Source organism: Salmo trutta, chromosome 31, assembly GCF_901001165.1.
Source record: "Salmo trutta chromosome 31, fSalTru1.1, whole genome shotgun sequence".
In the NCBI taxonomy this organism is placed as follows: Eukaryota; Metazoa; Chordata; class Actinopteri; order Salmoniformes; family Salmonidae; genus Salmo; species Salmo trutta.
Genome location: NC_042987.1, coordinates 24,250,426 through 24,268,035, shown reverse-complemented (window position 1 = coordinate 24,268,035; position 17,610 = coordinate 24,250,426). Strand labels below are relative to the sequence as shown.

Below are 17,610 nucleotides of genomic sequence, written 5' to 3'. Positions count from 1 at the left end.
GGAACAGGAACTAACCAACAGCAGGTCACCCTGGCATGCAGACGTGCAGTGCACAGGGAGGAGGGCAGAGTAGAGCTGCGAGCCGTGAGGATCGGAGGACAGAGCAGCCTTACATCATACATGACCTCATTAGTTCAGCTTGCTATTTATATCCTCCCCTCTATTCATTGGCCTGCCTGTATGAAATGGCCTGGGCAGGAAGATTCCATTCCCATCTGTAGGCTTCTCTCCTCTTTCTCTCTCTCGCTCTTTCTCTCTGCTATCATATTTAAATGAAAAATGTAGCTCATTCTCAGTGATGATGGGTACAGTAATTAGCCTAGGCTAGCTATGCACTGGTTTTGTTGATTTGAAAGCAATCCACATTTTTTTTACATTTTATTGTGGTGTATTCAGTGTTTTCCTGCGCTAGAAAATATGTTCCATAATATCTATATATTATTTATGTACGTAGTAGTCAGATGTTCTAAATGCTCATGGACACTGTCTCCCACATTCTACTATCCTACTCATGTCTACTTCCGCAGTCTACTCTAATGCATATAAGACTTGTCTGTGTCTTTCTGTGTGTGTGCATGCAGTCTAGTGCGCTGGAAGACATCTTGGATGATCTGCAGTGTCGCCAGCAGCAGCAGCAGCTCTTCTCAGTCCAGCACCACCAGCAGCAGTCCAGACCCGTGTCTCTGCCCGCCAACGTAGACAAGCAGTCCATCATCAACGACATCCTGCAGATGACAGAGAACAACAGCAGTCCCACGGGCACCAACACCCAGCAGAAGGCCTTCCCAGGCATGGGCCCAGGACGTGAGTTAACCACACCCCTGCTCTTATCTGTTCTAGGTTGCATCCCAAATGGCACCCTCTTCCCTATGAGCCCTGATCAATGTAGTGCACTGTATAGAGAATAGGGTGCCATTTGGGAAGCGACCCAAGTAGCATGAGATGGTAGTAGCCCTTAACCACAGATCTGAGATCAGCTTACCCTCCCCAAATCTTAACCTTCATCATAAAGAATATCTGACCCGGTGTCAGTGGTTAGTTAGGGGCAACTTCTACCTACTTTGTCCCACTTTTGATATAGAAAAGATTGTTTGGTCAAGCCAGTATAGTTTAGTACGATGATTGTGTAACTTTTTCCTGTCTTGTGCTCCCAGACTTCAATGGTCCCAGGATGGGTCAGCTAGGCCAACGGCCCCCTGTCCGCAGTATGTCCCTGGATCAGTCCAACATGTCTGCCCATGGTTCTCCCCGACCCTTCCCTCCTCCCAGGAACAGCAGCCCCTACTCTGTCATGCAGCAGCAAGCCATGATGGGAAACCACGGAATGCTGCAGAACCAGGCTAACATGGGCAACCCAGGTAAGTCGTCTAAAAATTCATTAAGCGTTACCATCAAAATGTCTAGTGCAAATTTAAGAGATGTGCTCTGTGTTATTAGAAATAGGATCAGTCCCAAATGGCACCCTATTCCCTATTTAGTGCACTAATTTTGACCAGGGTCTGTAGGGTCCAGTTTCAGTGTTTGAAAGCTGAGCCAGGATCACTTCTAGTCTGTCCTCTTCTTTCCCCCTGTCCCAGGCATGCCCCAGGCTAGCATGCAGCAGGTTTGGGGTCCTCAGGGGCCAATGGGCCAGGCTCTGCAGCAGAGAATGGGGCCTGATGGTCGCATGGTGCCCAACGTCTCAGCTGGAGTCCCCATGAGGCCCAGCAACCAGCAGTCTGGACCCAGACAGATGGTCCCAATGCAGATGATGGGAAACGGTAGGTGCTGGTGCTGCCCCCCTTTTGCCACGCACACCTTGCCCGTTTTTCCACGCACACCCTGCCCGTTTTTCACGCACACCCTGCCCGTTTTTCCACGCACACCTTGCCCTTGTTTTTCCACGCACACCTTGCCCTTGTTTTTCCACGCACACCTTGCCCTTGTTTTTCCACGCACACCTTGCCCTTGTTTTTCTACGCACACTTTGCCCTTGTTTTTCCACGCACACCTTGCCCTTGTTTTTCCACGCACACCTTGCCCTTGTTTTTCCACGCACACCTTGCCCTTGTTTTTCCACGCACACCTTGCCCTTGTTTTTCCACGCACACATTCACAACTTGCCGCCGTTTCTCCAAACACACAAACGTCTCCATTGTCTCTGTATCCATCTAGAGCCATATGAAGCCCATAATTGAAGTTATTCTGAGTCTTTTCATAATGTCTGTTGAACAGTGCAATCAGATATGGAGATGGCTGGTCCTCCCTACCCAGGACAGCAGGCACCGCCCAATCAGACAGCCCCGTGGCCTGACCGCATGATGTCAGTGGATCACGAGCCTTATGGGAACCAGAATCGGTAACTAGCTACACACTGTACAGACCCCTTCTCTCGGTGATAGTACAATACGCCTCTCTGCTGTCTGACGCACTCTTTTGAAAAGTAGTGCACTATATAGGGAATAGGGTACCATTTGGGACCAAACTACTAAGTCCGAACCTACTCTGGGCCCGGTTTACCAAAAGCATCTTAAGGCTAAGTTCCTCGCTAGAACGTTAGTAGGAGCATCGTTAACTCTCCGAGCTGTTTCCCAAAACCATTGTTATTAACTTTGCACTAACGCCTGCCTCAGACCACTCGTAGAAGTGCATCACTAGGTGCTTTTGTTTGACCTCCCACATCACTTTATACACAGATCTCCGCTAAACATAAAATCACATGCTTTATCCATCTCTCTGTGACCACCGATAACTTTAAAACAAAGTTGACTACAAATACAAAGTTGCCAATGTCTTTGCAATTGATACAAACAAGCAACATACTGTATAAAAATATGCTTCAAATGAAAACTGAGATGACTGCAATAAAATATAAACAGTAAGAGGCCTATTTTCAGTCGTATTGAACATGAAATGTATTTCAATCAGTTGCGTTCTATTTTGCTACTTGTAGGCTACTGTCTGTAATTTGTCTCAACATATTTCATGATATGTAGCCTAACATGTGCGCAATGATGTGCCAAATCTGTGATTTTGTGCATTTATTGGGTAAACATTAGAAAAAGTCACCTCAATAGGTGATATCGCTCTAGGCGCTGATCCGTCGTCAGTATTGTGAAATAATTGTAATGTTAAGGAAATATTTTAATGTATAAAGCTGATCTGAGAGCAGCACTCCCCTTTCCTTCAATCCTATCAGTATCGACACATGCTCCAACAACTTCAGTCAATGGCTGTTGACTGAGTGAAAATGACAGTGGTATGGTATGCACATGATGGTGTGTGTATGATGAGAAGCAGATGATTCACCGTGATGATCTCCTTGGCCACGCGACCCTTTCCAGTCTGACCTTTGACCTCTAACCTCAGACCTTGTGTTGTGTTCTTGCACTTAACACCCACACTTTTTTGTTTTTCTTGCACCAATTCTTCTGATAGCGGCTACTTCGAGAGGGTCTACTTGCAATAACTGTGATATGTGATTGTATTTTCCTACTGAACTTAGTCTGGATCGGAGCGTCTGCTAAATGACCTTAATGTAATGAAACGTTGTGATCCCCACAGACAGGCTTATGGTAACCCCCAGGATGAGGTGTTGTGTTCTCCCTTGCGGCCTGGGGAGGGGCCTTCGGACGGGGACGCCCTGCTCAGCCAGCTCTACTCAGTGCTGAAAGACTTTGACGGCCTGGAGGAGATTGACCGCGCCCTGGGAATCCCCACTCTGATTAGTCAGGTAATCTCTATTAGCCGCTCTAATCTGCGCAGGCCACAGATATGTACTTGAGCAGGGTTTCCCAAACTTGGTCCTGAAGCCCCTCCGGCGGCACGTTTAGTTTTTTTCCCTAGCACTACACAGCTGATTCAAGTTTTGATTATTTGAATCAGCTGTGTAGTGCTAGGGCAAAAAACAAAATGTTTACCGGGGCGGGCTCAGGACCGAGTTTGGGAAACCCTGTACTAGAAAGTTCATCTCCTATCTTTGCAATGGCCACTTCAAAATGGTGTACGCCCTCAATGGCGCTGTCCATGCTAACACAGGCTTTGGGCCAAGTGTGCCCTCTATCCAACTCTATGGCCCAGGCCAACAAGCCTATAGCAGGCAGCTGGACTCAGCTCATTTTCCCTTGAGGCCTTACTGTGGTACTGTAATTGCTGTACAGTAGTTACCTGTCCCCTAAGGTCTACAGGGAATTTGTATGTTGCTGTGGGTTCTGTCATTTGAATGGATTGACTACAAAATCTACAAATGAAATTAACTGACTAGTTAGCAAGCCATTACTTATTAACGGAAGGAAGACAGCCAAATGAACACTGACCTACAGTAGCTTTTTTTTATGTCCTGCTATGTGACTCAATTTCTTACTTGGTTTGATCTCTGTAGGGCCAGCCAGTGGCGCAGGAGCAGTATGCCAATCAGGAGTCACCCATGAGGAAGCCACCCATGTATAGCCAGTACCCCCAGGCTGGTAGCATGGCACAGGGCAACTACATGAGCCAGCAGGACCCTGGCTTCCACGGTATGCCCGGTCAGATGGGCCAGCGGATGGGGTACCCCATGCTCCGACTCCCTGCCCGACCAGGAGGCCCGGTGCCTGCCCAGCCCAACAACCTGAGGCTGCAGCTGCAGCACCGACTACAGGCACAGCTGGTAGGGCGACACCATCCCTGGAGCCCCCACTGTTAATAATATAGGTCCTATCCTAATGAATGTCTTCATCTGCAAAGAAACATTTAAATAGCTTGAAATTATGTTCGAAATGATAAATGCTTTACAAAGTTTACATATTAGACCTAAGGCACAAAATACAAACTTGCCTCTTTCAAAATCACACACACCACCCCAAGAGCCCTCAATGTAAATCAGAGGGCATAAAGAAGTCCTGACCTGAAATGGACAATTGATAAGCTAAACCTTGAAATGGTATTTGGAATTAATAGTTTGCAATATTGACATCGATAATTGAACAACCTTGCCCCTCTCCCTTGTCAAAATCAAACAGGAACTGGACATTTAAGAACATTTCAAACTGAACTGGACATCTGAAAATAACTGTTAAGAGTCTACTCAGTTTCTGCAGTAAACTCTGAGGATTCTACTGCCACCTGCTGGAGAGTTTGAGAAAGGGCTAAACTATTTTATAGCAATGACTCAAATCAAATGTTATTTTATTAATTTCACCTCTATTTAACCAGGTAGGCCAGTTGAGAACAAGTTCTCATTTACAACTGCGACCTGGCCAAGATAGAGCAAAGCAGTGCGACACAAACAACAGAGTTACACATGGAATAAATAAACATACAGTCAATAATACAATAGAAAAATCTATATACAGTGTGTGCAAATGAGGTAAGATAAGGGAGGTAAGGCAATAAATAGGCCATAGTGGCGAAATAATTACAACTTAGCAATTAAACACTGGGGTGATAGATGTGCAGAAGATGAATGTGCAAGTGGAGATACTGCGGTGCAAAGGAGCGAAGAATAAATAACAGTATGGGGATGAGGTATTTGGATGGGCTATTTACAGTGATCTGTGAGCTGCTCTGACAGTTGGTGCTTAAAGTTAGAGAGGGAGATATCAGTCTCCAGCTTCATTGATTTTTGCAATTCGTTTCAGTCATTGGCAGCAGAGAACTGGAATGAAAGGCGGAATTGGCATTGGGGGTGACCAGTGAAATATACCTGCTGGAGCGCGTGCTACGGGTTGGTGCTGCTATGGTGACCAGTGAACTGAGATAAGGCGGGGCTTTACCTAGCAAAGACTTTTATAGATGACCTGGACTTTTATAGTTTAGGACCTTGAGCGTGGGTGAGGTGCACCCATGACCAGCTCGGAAACCAGATTGCATAGCGGAGAAGGTACGGTGAGATTCGAAATGGTCGGTGATCTGTTGACATTCCAGCGTTTCCTAGCCTCAGTGCAGTGGGCAGCTGGGAGGAGGTGCTCTTATTCTCCATGAACTTTACAGTGTCCCAGAACTTTTGAGTTTGTGCTACAGGATGCAAATTTCTGCTTGAAAAATCTAGCCTTAGCTTTCCTAACTGCCTGTGTATATTGGTTCCTAACTTCCCTGAAAAGTTGCATATCGCGGGGGCTATTCGATGCTAATGCAGTACAACACAGGATGTTTTTGTGCTGGTCAAGGGCAGTCAAGTCTGGGGTGAACCAAGGGCTATGTCTGTTCTTAGTTCTACATTTTTTTGAATGGGGCATGCTTATTTAAGATGGTGAGGAAAGCACTTTTAAAGAAAAACCAGGCATCATCTACTGACGGAATGAGGTCAATATCCTTCCAGGATACTCGTGCCAGGTCGATTAGAAAGGCCTGCTCGCTGAAGTGTTTTAGGAAGCGTTTGACAGTGATGAGGGGTGGTCGTTTGACCGCAGACCCATTACGGATGCAGGTAATGAGGCAGTGATCGCTGAGATCCTCTTTGAAGACAGCAGAGGTGTATTTGGAGGGCAGGTTGGTTAGGATTATATCTATGAGGGTGCCCGTGTTTACGGATTTGGGGTTATACCTGGTAGGTTCATTTGATAATTTGTGAGATTTGTCACATGCTTCGTAAACAACAGGTGTAGATTAACAGTGAATTTCTTACTTAGGGGCCCTTCCCAACAATGCAGAGAATTAATAATAGAAAGATAACACAAGGAATAAATACACAATGAGGAACAAAAGCTTGACTATATACACAGTGTATTGAGTCAATGTGCGGCAGTATGAGGTAATTGAGGTAGATACTAAATGTTAATATGGGTAGGGGTAAATTGACTAGGCAACGGCATGGATAATAAGCAGTAGCAGCAGTAAATGTTATGAGTCAAAAGAGTTTGTGCAAATTGGGGTCAATACAGATAGTACAGGTAGCTATTTGGTTAACTATTTAGCAGTCTTATGTCTTGGGGGTAAAAGCTGTTCAGAGTTCTGTTGGTTCCAGACTTGGTGCATCGGTACCGCTTGCTTTGCAGTAGCAGAGTGTATTTGACAATTTTTAGGGCTCTCTGACACTGCTTGATATAGAGGTCCTGGGTGGCAGGGAGCTTGGACCTAGTGTTTTATTAGGCCGTACCCACTTCCTTTCTGTAGCTCTTTGCGGTTGGATGCCAAGCAGTTGCCATACCAAGCTGTGACACAGCCAGTCAAGATGATCTCAAATGATTTAGGCTCTGAGCGCCCATGCCAAATCTTCAGCCTCCTGAGGGGGAAGAGGCTTTGTTGGTGTGTGGGCCATTAAGTTAATTCCTTAGTAATGTGGACACAGGAAGTTCAAGCTCTCGACCCGCACCACTACAGCCCTGTGGATGGGCTGTGTTGTCCCTCCGTTTCCTGTAGTCCACCATCAGCTAATTTGCATTGCTGACATTGAAGGAAATGTCATGGCACCACACTGCCAGGTCACTGACCTCCTCCCTATAGGCTGTCTCATTGTCGTTTGTGATCAGGCCTACCCCCTTGTGTCATCTGCAAACTTAATGATGGTGTTGGAGTCGTGCGTGGCCACGCAGTTGTGTGTGAACAGGGGGCACAGGAGGGGACAAAGCACGCACCCCTGAGGGGACCCCATGTTGAGGGTCAGCGTGGCGGATGTGCTGTTACCTACCCTTACTACCTGGGGGTGGCCCGTCAGGAAGTCCAGGATCCAGTTGCAGAGGGAGGTGTTCAGTCCCAGGGTCCTGATTTAGTGATGAGCTTGGAGGGCACTATGGTGTTGAATGCTGAGCTGTAGTCAATTAACAACATTCTCTTATAGGTTTCCTCTTATCCAACTGGGAGAGGGCAGTGTGGAGTGCAATAGAGATTGCGTCATCTGTGGATCTGTTGGGGCGGTATGCGAATTGGAGTAGGTCCAGGGTGTCTGGAATGATGGTGTGGATGTGAGCCATGACCATCAAAAAATGTCATAGCTGCAGATGTGAGTGCTACAGGGGCGATAGTCATTTAGACAGGTTAATTTGGCATTATTGGGCACAGGGACTGTGGTGGTCTGCTTGAAACATGTAGGTATTACAGATGGGGTCAGGGAGCGGTTGAACATGTCAGTGAAGACACTGATCAGTGAATGCCAGGTGGTCAGTGAATGCTCTGAGTATTCCTTCTGGTAATCCATCTGGCTCGAGGCCAGAAGAAAGGAAAGGTTCACCCAATGTGAATGTTATATCGTTTTTGTGCATCTCTGAGTGATGTACGATTGATTCCCTGGATAATTCCATGTTTTCATGTGTATCTGAGTTATTGCCCTTCAAGCAGGGAGAAATCCATCCGGTATGACGTAGCACCTGGATAGTTGCTCTCACTATACTGGAAGTTAATAGAAATAGGACTTAGATCGCGAAAAACGTCTATCATAGATTTCAATACAGACTGATGTCATAACTCGCGAGGTTGTCTTCTCTCGAATGAGCCATTGATCATATTTTAACGATATTCCTACCTCGAGAAATGTGTAATTTAACAGAGGGTCTAGCACATTATTCCCATTTGTCTGCCTCTTTAGTCCAGGGTGCATTGCATAGTGCCATTGCCAGAGATATTATAAAAAGTAGATAGGAGTCCAATGAATGAAGGAACATATACCGTCCCACCCAGCAGACTGTCGACCAATCGCGTCCACTTTGTAATGCTGCTTCACGCAGTTGTTAAGCTAATCGTCATGCAACCCCTTCTCAAAGTCAGTGTGTATGTTGAGAAACATGCTTATTTTCCTCGAAAGTACGTAATTTCACGGTTCCAAAGCTCCTTGTCCCAGAATCACCCAGAATACACCGTGTGGCCCATTGACGTAGCATGGGCAACGTTTCCCATCACCTCAAAAGTATATCTGTCGTTGCGAATGTTAGGTTGGGCGTTAGGTTGAACATGGTGAGATTGTAGACTCCTAAATTGATAGTGCATTTTGTTTTAGGTGATTTTACAGATACCTAGCTATGTTACATGCTGATGTTGTCTTTGGTATTACTGTGTGTAGCTATGTTTGTTTGCTACCTGCCTAGCTAGCCAGCTAGCCCATAGATAGAGAGCATTGCATTGTGTATTTTGTAGTCGACTTGAGCTGCAACACATTTCCAGAACGATTTTCCAGGTTCCCACCAACCTTATAATGCCAAAATGAAACATTTGTTCGCAAAAAATATTTTCACATTAGTTTTATTTTACACTGTAAAATAAAGGAATTGGTATTTTAGGGTGGATTTTTCCTTTAACCTGTTTAAAGGTCTCACTCACATTTTACCTAGAGTTTGTGCATGCATTGATATGTAGGCTACGTGTGCCTTTTAAAAATGTATGTAGTTCTGTTCTTGTCCTAATGATGTTCTGTATTATGTCATTCTGTATTATGTTTTGTGTGGACCCCAGGAAGAGTAGCTGCTGCTTTTGCAACAGCTAATGGGGATCCTAATAAAATACCAATACATTGACTACAGAGAGCGAGATCACACAGTCGTCCGGAACAGCTATTGCTCTCATGCATGGTTCAGTGTTGCTTGCCTCAAAGCGAGCATAGAAGGCATTTAGCTTGTCTGGTAGGCTCGCGTCACTGGGCAGCTCGTGGCTGGGTTTTCCTTTGTAATTCGGGATAGTTTGCAAACCCTGCCACATCTGACGCGCATCAGAGCTGGCATAGTAGGATCCATCTTAGTCCTGTATTGACACTGCCTGTTTGATCGCTCGTCAGAGGTCGTAGCAGGATTTCATTACATTATAAATGAAGTGCAGTATCATAAATGTCTTTGGACTTCACCAAGTAATGGGTCTAATAGAATGTCAAGGGCTATGTAATTAACACATTTAAGTCGGTCAAATTCAACAACAAAATTTTTATTTTTATTATTTCCTCAGCAGAATCGTCAGCCAATGATGAATCAGATGGGTGTGTCCAACATGAACCTGCCTCTCAGACCCAGTGTACCCAACCAGGTTAGTCAGAATACTGTAGCAGATCATTATTATTCCAGCTCCATGCATGAGTGAGTTTGCATCCTTAATGGCACCCTATTCCCTAGAAATAAAGGTTAAATAAATAAAAAATAAACTTCAAATATAGTGTACTTCTTTTGGCAGCACCCTATTCCCTATATAGTGTACTACTTTTGAGCAGGCCCTATAGGGCTCTGTTCAAAAGTAATGCACTTTATACGGAATAGGGTTCCATTTGGGCTGCACACTAAAAGTCTAAATGTGTCTTGTCTGTCTGTCCTTCTAGGGAACCCTGAATGCTCAGATGTTGGCCCAGAGACAGAGGGAGTACCTGAGTAACATCCTGCGCCAGCGCCAGCAGCACGTCCACCAGAGAGCCATGCTGATGCGGGCCCAGGGCCTCAACGCCCCCCCCAACATGGCTTCAGCGGCTGGGGCAGTGGAGCCCTCACAGTCCCCTGGCATGCCCCCCGGTTCCATGGGCACCAACCCTCGGATCCCCCAGGCAAACCCCCAGCAGTTCCCCTACCCGGCCAGCTACGGTACTGGTCTTACGTCCCCGCCACCCTCCACCAGCCCCTTCCCCCCGCTGTCCCCTGGTCTCCCTGGGGCTCAGCAGCTCCTCTCCCCTCTCCACTCCTCCCCAATCACGCATGGCTCCTCCCAGATGAGTCTAGCTAACCAGCAAGGGATGATGGGAAACGTAGGTGGCCAGTTTGGAGCCGTAGTGAATCCACAAATGCAGCAACACCGTGCCTTCCAGTTTCCCAGCTCAGGTATACTGTAATATAATACTGCCCGGTCACCTCGCTGTGTGGCTTCCTGTCACAGCTTTGGTTTCATTTGAACTGAAAAATGTTTAATCATACGTGGGTTTAATTCGGTGGCTGCATGACTGTAGTGGTATTTGTTTCTCATACATACTCCATGGTGGTTTAGCTGAACAGCTGCCAATAAAATAGTATACTACCGGTCAAACGTTTTAGAACACCTACTCATTCAAGCATTTTTCTTTACCATTTTCTACATTGTAGAATAATAGTGAAGACATCAAAACTACTAAATGACACATGGAATCATGGAGGAACCAAAAATGTTTTAGATTTTAGATTTTTCAAATAGCCACCCTTTGCCTTGATGACAGTTTTGCACACTCTTGGCATTCTCTCAACCAGCTTCATGAGGTAGCCACCGGGAATGCATTTCAATTGTGCCTTAAAAGTTAATTTGTGGAATTTCTTTCCTTCTTAATGCGTTTGAGCCAATCAGTTGTGTTGTGACAAGGTAGGGGGTGTATACATAGCCCTATTTGGTAAAAGACCAAGTCCATATTATGGCAAGAACAGCTCAAATAAGCAAAGAGAAACGACAGTCCATCATTACTTTAAGACATGAAGGTCAGTCAATACGGAAAATTTCAATAACTTTGAAAGTTTCTTTAAGTGCAGTCGCAAAAACCATCAAGCGCTATGATGAAATTGGCTCTCAAGAGGACCGCCACAGGAATGGAAGACCCAGAGTTACCTCTGCTGCAGAGGATTTGCTTCATGGTTGAATTGCTGAAAAGAAACCACTACTAAAGGACACCAATAAAAAGTGACTTGCTTGGGCCAAGAAACGCAAGCAATGGACATTAGACCGGTGGAAATGTGTCCTTTGGTCTGGAGTCCAAATTTGAGATTTTTGGTGCCAACCACCATGTCTTTGTGATACACGGTGTGGGTGAACGGATGATCTGTCCGCATGTGTATTTCCCACCGTGAAGCATGGAGGAGGAAGTGTGATGGTGCTTTGCTGGTGACACTATCTGTGATTGATTTAGAATTCAAGGCACACTTAACCAGCATGGCTACCACAGCATTCTGCATCGAGACGCCATCCCATCTGGTTTGGGCTTAGTGGGACTATCATTTGTTTTTCAACAGGACAATGACCCAACACACCTCCAGGCTTTGTAAGGGCTATTTGACCAAGAAGGAGAGTGATGGAGTGCTGCATCAGATGACTTGGCCTCCACAATCCCCTGACCTCAACCAAATTGAGATGGTTTGGGATGAGTTGGACCGCAGAGTGAAAGAAAAGCAGCCAACAAGTGCTCAGTATATGTGGGAACTCCTTCAAGACTGTTGGAAATGCATTCCAGGTGAAGCTGGTTGAGAGAATGCCAAGAGTGTGCAAAGCTGTCATCAAGGCAACAGGTGGCTATTTTAAGAATCTCAAATATAAATAGATTTTGATTTGTTTAACACTGGTTTTTGGTTACTACATGATTCCATATGTGTTATTTCATAGTTTTGATGTCTTCACTATTATTCTACAATGTCAAAGCCAATATAAAGAAAGCCCCTTGAATGAGTAGGTGTTCTAAAACCTTTGACCAGTAGTGTATGCCTCATGTAATCTCACAGGTCTATCTACCTAAAGATATCTGAGGACTTGTGATCCATAGTATTAACTCATTGTCTCTCATGTTAGTCAAAACAATCCATTACATATGATACAGGGATAAGAATTACTAACAGCATTATCAGATGGTTTCATGTTGGTGTTCACATTGATGTTGGTGGTGGCTGAGCTGTAGAATTTTCATATTTTTCCTCTCCTTTTCTTATTCATTCATGTGACTGTATAGATTTGATTGTGCAACGTTTTTGACCAACTGCATGTACTTTACTTTGGCTCTTCATGTATTTCTGTTTCTTCATTAAAATATCTGCGGTAGTCAACTACAACACACAGCTTATCTTTAGCCTGGTCCCACATCTATTTGTAATTTTGGCAATTCCATTTCTGTCATTGTCAAGCCAAACATGGCATGACGATGGATGACAAGGAGTTGGAATGGTGGAACAAACTGACTGGCATTCAAGCAATCTTATCTTGACAATGAAATGAATGTTTAGGTAACGTCTACTGTACTCTCCACCCCTCAGTACTGATAACAAATGTCTCCTCCCTGGTCCTGTCAGGTATAAACCAGCAGCAGCAGGACGCAGGCTTCACAGGAGCCACCACCCCCCAGAGCCCCCTCATGTCCCCCCGCATGAGTCACGCCCAGAGCCCCATGATGCAGCAGCAGGCCCAGGCCAACTCCTCCTACCAGCCCTCCTCTGAGATGAATGGCTGGCCTCAGGGCAACATGTCAGGAAACAGGTGAGACTGACTGGCAGCTCTAACTGGGTCTTTGATCAAAATCAAATTTTATCACATGCGTCAAATTTTTATTTAACCAGGCAAGTCAGTTAAGAACAAATTCTTATTTACAATGACTGACAATCCCGGCCGGATGTGATACAGTCTGGATTCGATCCAGGGTGTCTGTAGTGAAACCTCAAGTACTGAGATGCAGTGAGTTAGACCGCTGCGCCACTCGGGAGCTAAAGCGTTAAAATAACTATGCATAGATAATAACCAGAGAGTAGCAGCAGTGTGAGGGGGGGGGGGAAACAATGCAAATAGTCTGGGTAGTCATTTTGATTAGCTGTTCAGAGTCTTATTTGATTAGCTGTTTAGAGTCTTATGGCTTGGGGGTAAAAGCTGTTAAGAAGCCTTTTGGTTGCAAAATTCAAGTAACTTCGGAAAGGGTTTCCAGGAAGTCCTGGTTGGAGGATTCCCTGAATCAGGAGGAAATAAACATATCTGTAATTCTTCATCCAGGTTTTCTGGAAAACCAGAATTTTGCAACCCTACTCCTAACCTTTGTATTTAGTTGTCGTGGAAATGATCATAGACTTATATGTTTTGCTTCTGCATGAATCTACACTGTCTGTAGGATGTATCCAGTATGCTCTCATGATACACATTTTCATCAACCTGTGGTAAAATCTGTGATTGAACATGTACCTTTTGATTTCCATGCTCTGTTTCAGCATGTTCACACAACAGTCTCAATCTCAGCAGTACATGCCCCAACAGTCAAATGGTGGAATGTACACCGGCACAAACGCAAACCTGAACATGAACATACAGGGTGTCCCCATGGCCTCCAACGCCAACGGCAACATGAACAACATGAACCAAGTGTCAACAGGCCAGATGACCATGCCTACAGGAAGCCTGTCCTCCATGGACCCTGAGCAGGTGTGTGTGTGTCCAGTTCAACTTCCACCCACTTCTTTGTGTACTTCAGTTTCTCTTTATCATTTATAGGTCATTTTACAGAAACTAAAGTTAAATCTGATTTAGAAATTCAAATGAAAGAAAAAAGAACACCATCTTAGAAAAAGCCAATAAAAAATATTTACAAGCTAAAGAAGGAAAATACAATTTCATAACTATGATCTTTTACTTTTGAAGAGAGCCAACAACTACAGGTTAAACTCAAATAAAGAATACTACTTAATGGCAAATAAAGCTGTAAAATATCTCACCTCTCGCTAAACCAGTTAGAATTTTAAAAGATAAAAACTCTGTATTTAGAAACAACGCGATTTGACAATCTTAATCTTCAATGAAAATGTATATGAATCAAAATTATACAGTTGGATGGATCATATAGCCTTCTTATACTCAACAACTCTGAAGCAGTTATCAGCAGAAAAAGTATCATCACTAAAAACAGAGATTACTCAAGAAGAAATATTAGATACTGTTAAAACATTTGCATGGAGAAAAGCACGGCTTTCCCATAGAATTCTATTCAACATTTTGGGACAAAGTAGCCCCCCTATTTACACAAATGACAACACACGTCACTCAACTCAGTGCTTCCTAGTATCAAAAAGTTATTTCAATTATATTAAAACCAGGAAAATCTGTAGTCCCCTGCTGATAATAGACCCATAAGTTTAAATTGTGACAAAATGATAACAAAACTTACACGCAATAGAATGGCAAGTCTTACCAGACTTGATACACATCAAACAGGCATTATTGAAAATAGACACAACCAAGAACATGTCAGTTTAATACAATGCACAACAACAACAAAAAGATATACAGATTTATCAATAATGGCTGATGCCAAAAAGGCTTTTGACTGTCTTGAATGGCCTTTTCTATTCAAAACTTTGGAAGCTTTCAACTTTCCATCTGAAATAATACATTTAATAAAAATATTGTATAATTGTCCCTAAGCAAAAATATACACAAATACAGTTGAAGTTGGAAGTTTACATGCATACACTTAGGTTTGAGTCATTAACTTGTTTTTCAACCACTCCACAAATGTATTGTTAACAAACTATAGTTTTGGCAAGTCGGTTAGGACATCTACTTTGTGCATGACACAAGTCATTTTTCCAACAATTGTTTACAGACAGATTATTTCACTTATAATTCACTGTATCACAATTCCAGTGGGTCAGAAGTTTACATACACAAGTTGACTGTGCCTTGGCCTCCCGGGTGGCGCAGTGGTCTAAGGCACTGCATCGCAGTGCTAGCTGTGCCACCAGAGATTTTGGGTTCGAGCCCAGGCTCTGTCGCAGCCGGCCGCGACCGGGAGGTCTATGGGGCGACGCACAATTTGCCCAGCGTCGTCCGGGTTAGGGAGGGTTTGGCCGGCAGGGATATCCTTGTCTCATCGCGCACTAGCGACTCCTGTGGCGGGCCAGGCACAGTGCACGCTGACCAGGTCGCCAGGTGTAGGGTGTTTCCTCTGACACATTGGTGCGGCTGGCTTCCGGGTTGGATGTGCATTGTGTCAAGAAGCAGTGCGGTTGGGTTGTGTTTCGGAGGACGCATGGCTCTCGACCTTCGCCTCTCCCGAGTCCGTACGGGAGTTGCATCGATGAGACAAGACTAACTACTACCAATTGGATACCACGAAACTGGGGAGAAAAAAGGGGTAAAAAAAAGTTGACTGCCTTTAAACAGCTTGGAAAATTACAGAAAATGTTGTCATGGCTTTAAAGCTTCTGATAGGCTAATTTACATAATTTGAGTCAATCGGAGGTGTACCTGTGGATGTATTTCAAGGCCTACCTTCAAACTCAGTGCCTCTTTGCTTGACATCATGGGAAAATCAAAAGAAATCAGCCAAGACCTCAGAAAAACAATTGTAGACCTCCACAAGTCTGGTTCATACTTGGGAGCAATGTCCAAACGCCTGAAGGTACCACTTTCATCTGTACAAACAATAGTACGCAAGTATAAACACCATGGGACCATGCAGCCGTCATACCGCTCAGGAAGGGGACGCGTTCTGTCTCCTAGAGATGAACGTACTTTGGTGCAAAAAGTGCAAATCAATCCCAGAACAACAGCAAAGGACCTTGTGAAGATGCTGGAGGAAACAGGTACAAAAGTATCTATATCCACTGTAAAATGAGTCCTATATTGACATAACCTGAAAGGCCGCTCAGCAAGGAAGAAGACGGTGCTCCAAAACCACCATAAAAAAGCCAGACTACGGTTTGCAACTGCACATGGGGACAAAGATCGTACTTTTTGGAGAAATGTCCCCTGGTCTGATGAAACAAAAATAGAACTGTTTGGCCATAATGACCATTGTTATGTTTGGAGGAAAAAGGGGGATGCTTGCAAGCCGAAGAACACCATCCCAACCGTGAAGCACGGGGGTGGCAGCATCATGTTGTGGGGGTGCTTTGGACTGGTGCACTTCACAAAATAGGTGGCGTCATGATTATGGAAAATGATGTGGATATAATGAAACAACATCTCAAGACATCAGTCAGGAAGTTAAAGCTTGGTCACAAATGGGTCTTCCAAATGGACAATGACCCCGAGCATACTTCCAAAGTTGTGATAAAATGGCTTAAGGACAACACAGTCAAGGTATTGGAGTGGCCATCACAAAGCCCTGACCTCAATCCCATAGAAAATGTGTGTGCAGAACTGAAAAAGCGTGTGTGAGCAAAGAGGTCTACAAACCTGACTCAGTTACACCAGCTCTGTCAGGAGGAATGGGCCAAAATTCACCCAACTTATTGTGGGAAGCTTGTGGAAGGCTACCTGAAATGTTTCACCCAACAATTTAAAGGCAATGCTACCAAACACTAATTGAGTGTATGTAAACTTCTGGCCCACTGGGAATGTGATGAAAGAAATAAAAGCTGAAATAAATCACTCTCTACTATTTATTCTGACATTTCACATTCTTAAAATAAAGTGGTGATCGTAACTGACATAAGACAGGGAATTTTTACTATGATAAAATGTCAGGAATTGTGAAACTGAGTTTAAATGTTTTTTGCTAAGGTGTATGTAAACTTCCGACTTCAACTGTTATACATTATCTGATTTAAATTGCTTTAGAATTGGGCACGACAGGGATGTCCCCTCTCCCCCCCCCTCCTATTTGCACTGGCAATTGAACCGCTTCTTAAAACTGAGGATGGTTTTTCAATTCCAAGTCTGGAAGGTTATCAACTTGCTACCTAAAGCTTTTACTTGCGGCATATAGTTAAATTCACTAAAGCGGAACAATGGGTACATATTGATGATCCTCATCCCCAGAATATTTTTACGTGTCTATTTTCAAAGGATAAAGCTAAGAACATTAACAACTTCATAGTTAAGAACACTATAACAATATGAAATGTAATCTACAAGAACCAATATCACTCTCTAATACCACATCCTTATGAAACAATCCTTGGATAACCTTTCAGAATTCACAGAAATTGGTCCACATGGAAAAACTAAAGGTACATAAACCGTAAATGACTTGGTGACAGGAAATGCACTGAACAAAAATATAAATGCAACATGCAACAATTTCAAAGATTTACTGAGTTACAGTTCCTG

General features: G+C 44.2%; 1 protein-coding gene across 7 annotated transcripts in view; it reads left to right on the top strand.

Annotated features, from left to right (window-relative positions):
* Positions 1-17,610, top strand: part of LOC115169808 (nuclear receptor coactivator 2) — a 66,940-nt gene that overhangs the window by 46,009 nt on the left and 3,321 nt on the right. For 4 of the 7 annotated variants that reach the window (XM_029725773.1, XM_029725776.1, XM_029725777.1 and 1 more), the window contains exons 11-20: positions 582-804; positions 1,155-1,358; positions 1,578-1,760; positions 2,215-2,338; positions 3,544-3,712; positions 4,361-4,627; positions 9,823-9,900; positions 10,187-10,676; positions 12,870-13,053; positions 13,770-13,980. In XM_029725773.1, coding sequence (XP_029581633.1) covers positions 582-804; positions 1,155-1,358; positions 1,578-1,760; positions 2,215-2,338; positions 3,544-3,712; positions 4,361-4,627; positions 9,823-9,900; positions 10,187-10,676; positions 12,870-13,053; positions 13,770-13,980 — 2,133 coding nt within the window. The remainder of the gene's footprint in view (positions 1-581; positions 805-1,154; positions 1,359-1,577; positions 1,761-2,214; positions 2,339-3,543; positions 3,713-4,360; positions 4,628-9,822; positions 9,901-10,186; positions 10,677-12,869; positions 13,054-13,769; positions 13,981-17,610) is intronic. The other 3 variants (XM_029725779.1, XM_029725775.1, XM_029725778.1) reach the window with 3 other exon arrangements.